The sequence below is a fragment of the Mya arenaria genome, chromosome 4 (genome assembly GCF_026914265.1).
Source record: "Mya arenaria isolate MELC-2E11 chromosome 4, ASM2691426v1".
NCBI lineage: Eukaryota > Metazoa > Mollusca > Bivalvia > Myida > Myidae > Mya > Mya arenaria.
This window is the reverse complement of record NC_069125.1, coordinates 4,257,952-4,269,746: the sequence shown is the minus strand read 5'-3', so window position 1 is coordinate 4,269,746 and position 11,795 is coordinate 4,257,952. Positions and strand designations below refer to the sequence as shown.

Sequence of the window (11,795 nt, the reverse complement as noted above, 5' to 3'; positions counted from 1 at the left end):
TGCTTAATTTTTAAATTCACAGACCTACACATCTTTTGTGGGTTCATGTGAGCAGTTCAACTTCAAAGCAACCCAGAAGCATCTTTTTATTTTCCATTTCATTAGCTTGTGTAAACATTTTTCTACAGTAGTTTTATTAAAAATAGTAATTTTTTTCATACCGAAGGTAAAACATACTGTTTTTTTTTGCATAATGTTCCAAAAAGGTTAAAGATATTTCATATTGATAAGGAACAGGTCATGAGTATTTCTAGAACTTGTTGATTTCGCTGTAAATTGACATTCACAAGGACCCATTTTTTATGCGTCAAAACAAATTGTGTTAAAATTTTAATTACTACAGTACACTCCACGCGGAACTACCACTTTCCGTTTTCCTCGGCGGATTTTGGTCATCGCGGACACGACATAATCCTCTTTCCTCGGCGTTTTTACTCGTTCACCCACCGAGGCTGATCAGTGGACCGTATAATTACAATCGCCGCGTTACTCGGAGGTAAAAACACCGCGAAACTCGGAGGAAAACCGATAAGAATCTCCCACTGTATCTAATTTTGTTTAATTTATTTAATAATTTTTGCTACACCCGTAATTGTTTATAAAAATAATTTATTTCGCTTACCTAATTTTCGGACACCCAAAGGACATCAATCGTAACTTTCACACTTACCAAGTTTCACAGACGAAGATTATTGATTTTCATCTTTTATCCTGGCTAGATTACCTAACCGTATAGTACACCACTGTGACAAGTTAATTAGTAAATACCCATCTTAAACGATGTATTGCATGTAGAAAGAGAAAGTGTGAAATATTTATTGGAGGATTAAATAAACAACAATGGCAATCAAGGGATTAAGAAAACAAAGACATGACATTTTTGTAAAACAATCTGCCAATAAACTTTAAAAGTTATACCACACTTATAGACTGTATGAAGCAATTATGTACAGTTATACTTATTGAATCATCAATAAAAGTCAACACATTCAATGATATAGGTAACTAATTAATGTGATGAATTAAAGTTGGAAATGCAATACTCCAGTTACATTCGAAAACACCACTCAGACACATTTATCCTGCATAACAATATACATGCTCTCCATGAGATCCTCGTGGGTAAAAATGTGAGTTATGTGACGTCACACAGAGTGACTGTTTGATCTAAAGCCGATAGAATGTGTTATTCATTTCAATGCATGTATAAAATGGTGTTTAATGGGATTTTAATTAACTTGATGAAGGATTTACACTTATATGCGTTATAAATAAGTTAAGAACCATTGATAAGTACGGATAAATTAATAAGTCAGGTAAAATGCAAATTAGGAAAAAAAGACCGAAAAATATTCACACTTACAAAGTTCTCAACACTTCATTACTCCAATCTAATTTAAGTTCTCAACACCTTAATATAGTAAGAGAAAGATGACAATAACAAACACAAACGCACGCTATGGTCTATCTTTTAATTACATAATGCGAAAAACAACAGTTGTTAGACGATGCTGGATTGGAAATTAAATATAAATGTAAATAAAACAAAAATTATGATCATTTCGAAAGGACGCAAACAAAAAAATCTGTCATTTAAGATAGGCCCAGAAGTGGTTGAAATTGTTGATGAATATAAATATTTAGGACTATATTTTACCAGATCTGGAAGCTTTGTTAAGACAAAACGCTATATTGCTGACCAAGCAACCAAAGCCATGTTTGGCCTACTTAGAAAAATCAAAACACACTCGTTACCATATGATATACAAATTGAACTCTTTGACAAAACAATAAAACCAATTACCTATATGGCAGTGAAATATGGGGCACCGGAAACTGTGATATAATTGAGAGAGTACAGCTTAAATTTTACAAATACATATTTGCGCTGAAAAAATCCACACTATCATACATGATATACGGAGAATTAGGTGTAACACCTTTGACAGTTGATATTCAAAGTAGAATGGTATCATATTGGACACGAGTCATGGACAATATCAACAATAAAAGTACCACAAAACTATCATCAAAACTCTACCAAGTCTTGCACCACTATCATTCAACAAATCACTTAAAAATACCCTGGATAGAAAACATCAAAACAATACTTTGTCATAGTGGATACTCAGGAATATGGTACAGCCAAAGCTTTATTAGCAGTAAATGGTTTATCAAATCTTCAGCACAAAAATTTAAAGACATATTTATCCAACGTTGGTATAGTGACATTGAAAGATCAACAAACACAAATATATACAAACATTTAAAAACTGAATTTAATAGAGAAAAATATATAGATATACTACCAGCACACTTATGCAAATTATTTATGGCATTTCGCACTAGAAACCACCGTCTACCAATGGAAACGGGCAGGTGGCATAACATCCCAATATACGAAAGAAAGTGTAACATATGCAACAAGTTAGGAGATGAATATCATTTTATTTTCGAATGCATTGTATTTAAACAAATGAGAAAGAAATTTATCCATAGAGATTATTTATCTAGACCAAGTTTTGTTAAATTAATACAGATGCTTAAAATACATGATTCCGAATTAAGAAATGTAGCAATTTTCTGTAGCAAACTAATACAATACAAACAATAGTAAATTGACTAATTACTCTGTATACGTTAAATACGAAATGGAATTGTAAACTTACTTGTGCATACAATCATACCATTGTTTTTTGTTGTTCTTTTATGATGCTCTCTTAATCTCCTATGAGTTTGATGAATGGCATGTCCACACCTTAAGATTTGTATTTACATGTATATATGTATACTCCCAAGGTGAGAACTGCAACCTGAAAATAGAAAAAAATATGAACTGTTTATAGTCATATGTATGTTTTGCAACCATACAATTCATCTATTGTATTTGTCGAATAATTTGTTACCATGTTTGTAATGTATAAAGTTATAAAAAATATTTTATGACAAAAGCCTCTGTGACGATGATATATGTTGCACCATGTCTAACTGTTTAATGATTGTACATGTGTATAAAGTTAATTATTATATAACTTGTAGTTATACAGCACTTGATATTGTAGATACATGTAATTGGTTATTATTTAATGATCGAAACGTCTGTGACGATGATATATGTTGTGTCTAACTGTTTAATGATTGTACAGGTATAAAGTTAATTAGATATATTTCGATATATTAAAAATATATATATATATATATTTATATATGTATTTATATATATATTTATATAATAATAATAATAATAATAATAATAATAATAATAATAATAATAATACAAAATTTATATATAAATAAATAAAAACAAACAAAAAATCGAAATCAAATTAAAATTTATATTATTATTAAAATTTGGCATGTCAACAATTGTATTCAGACATGGTGACGCAATCTTCATGGGCAGGCTGCCAAACTATTTAGAAATTGATTTGCTGAACAGTATAGAGGTAAAAACACAAGAAAACAAATAAAAGAAAACTTACCTTATTGTTAACCTCTTCTAAAGATTAACCGGATTAATCCTTTAACGGTTAATCCTTGTAGTTCAATCAATTTTCATTCACACGTAAAATAACACGTTTTTCTAAATCGGATTTTCTGTACTCAAATATGATGCCGCATCAAGTTTGGTTACACTCAACTAAATTGAGGAGATTAGTTTTTTAGTGAGCCAAAGTTGTTGCCCTTTTATAAATTGTTCGAAACATACATTTTTTTTTTTTTTTTTTTGTTTTGTTGTTTTTATATTTTTATTTGTCTTCTACATGTACGGTACTCTATTACTACAATAGTTTCCAGAACTTATTTTAATTTGTTAAAACATAACAAATAAAAAAATTAATAAACACCTAATAAATAAAATAGTCGTACCCTATGTGTGAGCACGTGAACGTAATATTGTATATTTTTTGTGTATATGCTAATGCTGCCCTATATTGGGCCTATGCTTATAAGAAATAAAAGTTTGAAAAGTTTGAAAGATGAAAATTGATATGGAAATTTTCGATAATTGTTTCCCTGCTATATTTTGCACGAAGACAAAACCACATTCACCCGGCACTGCGGGGCCACCTGAAAGGTTAAAACACAGCCCATTTCCACGGAGCCCTATCCCCGGACCGGGGGTGGGGGGGGGGGGTCGTGGTTACAATTGACTGGTGCATTAAAATGAGCAACCTCTGGGACACTTTTTTATTATTTTGATATTTCTTAAAAGACTCGTTGACGGCCATTTAGGCAGAGTACCCCCACTCCCCCCGAGCTGAAGTGTGGATAAGGACACAGGGGCAGGTTGCGTTGTTTTGACACACCAAGCCCCCCGTCCGTTTTTTTTGTTTTGTTGTTTTATCAATTTTTTTTATCAAATTTTAGTAAGAATATGATATGGTAACTGTAACTTGTGAAAATTGGCCAAAAAAAATTGTTTTTTTTTTATTTTTTATTTTATTTATTTTCTTTGTAAAGGGTGACGACTTGACCCTGAATTTCCATGTATTTGCGGACATGACCCTGTTTAAGAGGCCATAACTTTATCAAATCTTAACCAAACTCTACATTTTTGGACTTTCCTTGTAGAGTTAGTGTCAATCTTTAAGAAAATGTACAGTTTTAATAAAAACAAATGCAATTTCAAACCCGAATTTCCTAAAACATGTTACTCGACGAACCAACTACCCGCAATTTTCACCGAAATTTTCCAGACTAAAATGCATTATCCCGCTATTGCATCAAGTCAACACGTGTGCATAAGAGAAACAATATATCTATCACGATACAGGTGAAATGGAAGTCAAATATCGTCCAACAGAGCCGTGCACACGATTTACAATCTTTGTTTATTTTTTTACGCATATATGCCGACATGGACATTGCGCAACCGAAAATGATTCACGGCGCATGCGTTGGTGCCCTGCTTGCATCTACGATATAGTTGCGTTGCGTGGGTAAATTTGTTTGTGTATACAAGTGATTTTTTTTCGTGAAATTTACCGCCGAATAACGGCTGTTTCCCCTCGCCGAAAATCGTCCAATTTTCCCAAAAAATAGCCATATTTTCCCAAAAAAACGTGTTTCAATTCCCCTCAGAAATGAATAAAAATACAATAATGAATTGTCAGTTTTTTTTTCGGCAATATTTATAGCCGTTATTCATGTCATAAAGTATCTTTTTTTCCCCATTTCTGAATAAAAAATCCAAATCTGGAGTTCTCAAACTAAAAAGAAAATAAGAATAAAAGACGATGGAAATGTAAACAAAACAGTTATTTCCCCTACATTCACAGAGACATACAATGATGTAACATCCGCGTCATGGTGAAAGGTGGATTTTCATTGGTTGAAATATATTTTTATATCCAATCAGAGAGCATGTAACAAATTAAGAGTTAAAAACATTGTGTTAAAAACATGTGTCATTGTCAACTAAAGGATTAATAATTCAAAAGTGACAGTAAATCATTCGGTGCAGAAAGGGATTAAAATAACTAATTAAATAGACAATGCTGTTCTTTGTCATGCCTCACCTACATGTTTACATACCAGTACATGACACTGACCTTCATTGCCAATATCGGAAAATGACAGAACTGAGAAATGAAACTGAAAGTAGACAACTGGGTGAAATGACAAAGTATTCATTTGTTATAATGATGGTGTATTTACTTTTTGATGAATGCCGAAGGAAACAAGTTGATGAAATTTTACAAAATTCGTTCATTTGTTTTTTGATCAGTTGCAAACAAGACTATTTGGAAATTGGAAAAAAAAATAAAAACATTGATATATTAATTCCATTCTCTCTATGAGTGTGAAAGTCATCATTTTTATTAGACAGCATATTTGTATCCAATTCAAGAGGAATTAAGAAATTGTTTATTTCAAAGAGTTAAAACAAGGGATTAAACAATGTAAGGTGTTAACAGAGTCAGTGCATATTATGATGAAAATACCAATGTAATTCATTAAAGTATTATATAAATTATATCCTTTATTATTTATGAAGAATTTCCCAACATTGATAGGAGTCATTTGGCACAAAAATCATGTTTTACATGTTTTGATGATAGTAACTGCCATTAAAGAGAGTTGAAACAGTTTTAATAGGTTTCTTTGTAACTGGTTATTTTAAATGACCATTTTAATGTTCATTGTATTTTCCCAATTTTGGGAATTAACGCGTTTATTTTCCCAATTGTAAAGCCACAGGTGGTTTTGAAAATTAAAATAAAAATCACTGAGTGTATACACATACAAGCTGGCATGTATATTTATTGTAAACAAAGTATGAACATTGTTTTTTAGCGTGCACGGCTCTGTTGGACGATATTTGACTTCCATTTCACCTGTATCGTGATAGATATATTGTTTCTCTTATGTACACGTGTTGAATTGATGATGCAATAGCGGGATAATGCATTTTAGTCTGGAAAATTTCGGTGAAAATAGCGGGTAGTTGGTTCGTCGAGTATCATGTTTTAGGAAATTCGGGTTTGAAATTGCATTTGTTTTCGTTAAAACTGTACATTTTCTTAAAGATTGACATTAACTCTACAAGGAAAGTCCAAAAATGTAGAGTTTGGTTAAGATTTGATAAAGTTAAGGCCTCTTATGACTCAGTCACATAGCCCGGCCGATGAGGTTCCGATGAGCCAGCGATGCGATTTTCACCGAACACCGGCCGGACACCGGCCGGACATCCGTGGCGTTTGTTGCTTAAAACCGCATCGGTGGCAGCTCGGTGAAATTTTAACTTCGGAGCTAAATTTCACCGGGCTCTCACCGAGCTCCCTCATCGCAGCCCCATCGTAACCACATCGGAAAACACGTCGGCCGGTGCACGGCCGAGTATCGGCCGGTGTCCCATGCATCTGAGACAACCAGAGGACGAGGTTTTTTTAACGGACACCGGCCGAACTCCGACCGAGCTCCGGCCGATGTGGGACAGAGCCTTGGAAAGTATAGTACCGGTGGCTGACAGATGTAAGGGACACCGGCCGATGCTCGGCCGGAACTCGACCGGAACTCGGCCGTAACCCGGCCGGATATCTCTGCTAGTATATATATATGGTCCGTTCCCTGCTGCTTGCACATCTTCGAGCACGGCTTGGTCTCGCCATGCACCCGCGATGAACTGGCCCTGCTCATCTTCCCGGTCGAGATCGGCATTCTGGATGTTGGGGTAACGAGTCCTCATGAGCTTGTGTAGGGTCATGCAGACCATGACGGTCTTAGTAACTGTCGACGGTCTCATTTCCAGGGTTGTTAGAAGACGTCTGAAGCGATTGGCAAGTATACCGAACGCATTTCAACCACACAACGTGCCCTGGAACACCGGTAATTGAAGAATCGCTCGTCCCGTGCCAGGTGACGATGAGGGTAGGGCTTTAACATGTATTGCCGAAGGGGGAAGGCGTCGTCTCCGACCATGTAGTAGGGTGTGTCCCGGTCGTCATTAGGCAGCGAATCCGGTTGGGGGAGTCCGACCGTTCCCTCACGAAGACCTGGCTCTAGCCGCGACCGGTTAAAGATGCCGGCATTGGAACACGACCCTGGTGACCCCACATCCACCCAGATGAACTTGTAGTTCGAGTCTACCACCGCAAGCATGACGATAGAAAAGAAGCCTTTATAGCTGTAGTTGAGTGAGCCACTCTTGGGGGTCTTCTTGATTGCGACGTGCTTCCCATCGATCGGGCCACAACAGTGGGGGAAGTTCCACCTGTCTCCGAATCCCTCGGCCACCGGGCGCCATTCATCTTCTGTCTGGGGAGTGGCCCACATCTCATCCTCGTATACGTCGTAGATGGCCTGACACACCTCGGGGATGAAAAGGGCGATGGTGTTGTGTGGGACACGAAACGCAAACGCAAGATCGTGGTACCTGCTTCCGGTCGCCAAAAACTTCAAGGTGATTGCAAGCTTCAGCCCAGGGTCCAAGGGGGTTCGATGCCTGCAACAGGAGAGGATGAAATATGATTAAACCTTAGCAAGAATATAATGTTTGGAGGGAATTTTGTTTGCAAAATACGGATTAACTTACGTTGTACTCTTGGTAATGTGGGGGCCAACTCGGTTAAGCAACTCATAGTACATCTGTGGCTCCATGCGGAGGAAGGCTTTGAAGTCAACAGCGTGCTCGGCCTCGAGTTCCTTCATGAGAGTCTCGTACTGGCCGAAAAGGGGTCTGCGTAGGATCAACTCTCGCACCCACCAGCGTCTTTCTCTTCTGCGGGCCCTCTGTCGCTCCCTCTCGGCGGCTTCTAGTATTGCCGCCAGGACCAGGTTGTACTGGAACCTTACTTGAGCCAGTTCGTGTTCAAGCAGTGCCATTCGAAGTCTCCTCGGTGCAGCCATAGTGATAAACTGACAATGTCAGGTAGGAAGAACGGAATAGCTCGGCACCTAAGTCCGTGTTACATCGGACGAGCATCGGCCGGTCATTGTTCAAAGCCCGTTAACAACCCGGCCGGCGATCGCACGGTGTCCTGTTACCTGCTCGGGTACCGGCCGTATTCCTTCCGATGTCCGGCCGACCTCCGGCCGGTAGTTGCTGCCACATCGGCAGAAAAAAACTCGCATTTTGAGACAGACTCCGTACGGTCACCGGCCGGTGTTCGGTCGGTCGCCTGAACATGTCCGGACGGAGTCCGTTCACGTCACCGAGCTCTGCTTCCGATGAAGAGAGCTCGGTGGCACCAAAAAAATCCACCGAGCTCTACCGATGCCGGACATCGGTCGGGCTATGTGACTGGGCCATTAAACAGGGTCATGTCCGCAAATACATGGAAATTCAGGGTCAAGTCGTCACCCTTTACAAAGATAATAAAATAAAAAAAAAAATTAAAAAAAAATTGCCAATTTTCACAAGTAACAGTAACCACAACATATTCTTACTAAAATTTGATATAAAAAAATGATAAAAAAAAACAAAAACGGACGGGGGCGTGGTGTGTCAAAACAACGCAACCTGCCCCTGTGGATAAGGGGAGTCTTGTTTTTCAAGTGAACGTTCTTTACGAGATGACCTACTTCTTGACTGTCTATAAATTCAAAAATCAACACAAAAAATAAATGGAAAAAATAAATGACTTACCAATGGGTGTTTGAGATATCAATTTGGCAACACTTTAGTGCCATTCATCGCCCTTCAAAGCTCCATAAAACAAAATCATTCGTCTTACACATCCCTGACATCTTAAAGCAGATAGTATTGATTACTGTGACATGTTTGTGTTAAACCGGTTTGAAGCCGAAGGAACATTCACTCGAGTATTAAAGATGCACTCCCAAATAAGGTTTAACACAATTAATAATATTGTTTTAATTTACCTAAAAGGATGAATAAATGTCGAAAACAATGGTACTTATGAAGGATATCGAGTTAAATTTGAAAGAAATGAGCACTACACACGGTATTTCTACCTTATGAGACTATAGTAGACCACAATAAATATTATAGCATTCACCAATCATTTAATATTGTTGCGCTTTCTGCTATTAAATACACGGTGCAATCTTGTTATCAGTAATAAATATTTTCAATAAATGCATTATTTAGTAATACCCTGTATCCCCTACCTCGAAACGAAAAGTTAACTTGGACGACATTGGTATGTTGTGGTTTGGGGGTAACCCCACCCCCCTCCTCCTTCTGGCCCACTAGTGCAATTGCAAAATTAATTGTGATGTTTGAGGGATATACTTAAACGATGATGTTAACCATTGCTTCAATATTTATGCATGCGTATGTACATGTTGGCATTTTGGGTGCATGTTCTACCTCAAAAAGGCTCTTGAAACCAGGTATGAGTTTATTGTATAAGTTATAGCTCATAGTTTGTAAAATGTGGTTCTTTAGCAGATTTATTTTAAATACGAAATAAAGGTGTTGCTTTCAAGGTATGCATGATAAAAAATATCCAATAAATTATGTATGAGTTCCTTTTGCTGAGTGGTTATGCTATTTACTTGTCCTTGACGTAACAAGCGTAGATTCACCCCTGATTTAAGCCCGACTTTATTTTCATACTTTCATCGTATTTTGTTCTACAATTTCGGTACCAAAGAGATAACTAATTATTTCAGACACATTACCTGGAAAATGATTATATGGTGCCAAGGAGGTACGAGTCCCTTTAAGAATGACAAAGTGTTTTTTTACAATCAGCTAGATTACAATTTACAGGTCAATTTTTTCCACATATACAATATGATTAACAATTAATCATCATATGTGTGTTTTTGCTTCACTCATATCTTGTAGGACGATTGGCTTATATACTACTATGTAGTAAAGTGACACCATGGCATTACCAATATCGTTTATTTTGTAATGCAAAAGTCACCAGCCTTATATTTTTGTACAGTTCGATATTTTTTTTCTAAAACATATATTACTGTTTGGGGAAGGCATTTCATGGGTACATGGTGAATGTTGTCATTCTAAAATGCCTTCCAGGCTTTTTAATGGTGTTTAGCTTGGACCAGCTCAAATTAAATAATATGGGTTGAAAAGTTTTTTTTTATTTAGGGTTGAAAAGTCTTTAATATGGTTATTAAGATAATTGAACTAGGGGTTAAAAGGTCTTTTATATAGGAGTTAAAAAGTCCAAACAGGTAGGGTTTTAAAAGTCTTTGAAATACCGTAGTAGGGGTTTAAACATCTAAGGGTTGAAAACTGAAAAGTGTTCTTTTTTAGAAGGGTTGAAAAGCCTCTAGGGGTTGAAAGGTCCTGCTCCCCTGCAGAACAGTGTGTATGAAATAAACTATTATCTTAGGTAAAACATTTCATATGACTTTCCATCAATTAATTACATCTTCATTAAAAATCAAGACAATGGTACATTTTTTGTGTAAAGGTACCGAAATAACATATTCAAGCGTAAAACTGAGTATAGCTTTGATCCCAAAATGAATAAGTTCTTAGTCGTTTGTAACCACATCTTAATCGATTAAAAATGGCGTCCGAGGAGAAGAAACTAGTGTAAAGATATTTAAAAATTGGAATTTGTGTCACTGGTTGAGTTAGAATACTTCAGGTTATTTTTGATATGATTTATTGCATTCAAATTCATTAAAAGATGCTTAAATCTTATCGCTAAGATATCGGCACAGAAGTGTTAGCTTGGAATTGGATGGATACAATGTCAGGACACAGGTAAACAATAAAAACAAACTTCAAATATATTTCTAAATAAATAAATAAAGGCATTCTTTTAAGAGATTTAGGAAAGTTGAAATGTTTTCCCATTAAAATTTATTGCCAGAACCTCCAATTGGATTAAGCCCATTGCCAATGCTACCAATTGGAAGATTCCAATGGGACAATGTTCCAATTGGAGTTTTCCAATTTCCTGATTTTTCCCATATTGAATCGTGGGAAATATCCAATTGGAAAAATTGGTCGACAGGATTTTTTTTTTACAAAAAATGATTAAAAGTACTATAAACGCACTTTTTCTAGATAACATTTTAACCATTAATGATAATGATTGTTATTTATCACTAATTTCTTTTTTGAAAATGTGGGAGGATTTTCCAACAAAAAATGTTGGGCTGATTTTCCAATTGGAAAAACCATTTTCCAATGGGAAGGCCATTTTCCAATGGGAATCCCATTGGAAAACTTTCCTTTAAATGCAGAAAAAACATATTTCTAAATTAAATTTCAGGAAACAAAAAATATTTCTCATTAGTAATCTAACACATTTTAAAAATACAAAAATAAAAAACATTGGGTGAAAAACGAAGAAAATAAGTTTGCAAAAATTCTGGATTTGCAAACTTAATCCGGATGC

At 36.1% G+C, this 11,795-nt stretch overlaps 1 protein-coding gene across 1 annotated transcript; it reads right to left on the bottom strand.

Annotated features, from left to right (window-relative positions):
• Positions 1-7,260: 7,260 nt before the first annotated feature.
• LOC128233074 (uncharacterized) lies at positions 7,261-8,352 on the bottom strand. The gene is made up of 2 exons (XM_052946952.1): positions 8,039-8,352; positions 7,261-7,948 (listed from the first exon to the last, which is right to left on the bottom strand). The coding sequence occupies exons 1-2, from the start codon at positions 8,350-8,352 to the stop codon at positions 7,261-7,263; spliced, it is 1,002 nt and encodes a 333-aa protein (XP_052802912.1).
• Between the last annotated feature and the right edge of the window lie 3,443 nt (positions 8,353-11,795).

What these genes read in the sequence shown, in the direction of transcription:
- LOC128233074 (XM_052946952.1), bottom strand. Translation starts at nt 8,352, where the DNA reads ATGGCTGCACCGAGGAGACTTCGAATGGCACTGCTTGAACACGAACTG. An exon ending in CACATTACCAAGAGTACAAC is followed by an intron (nt 7,949 to 8,038) that starts GTAAGTTAATCC and finishes CTCCTGTTGCAG; the next exon opens with GCATCGAACCCCCTTGGACC.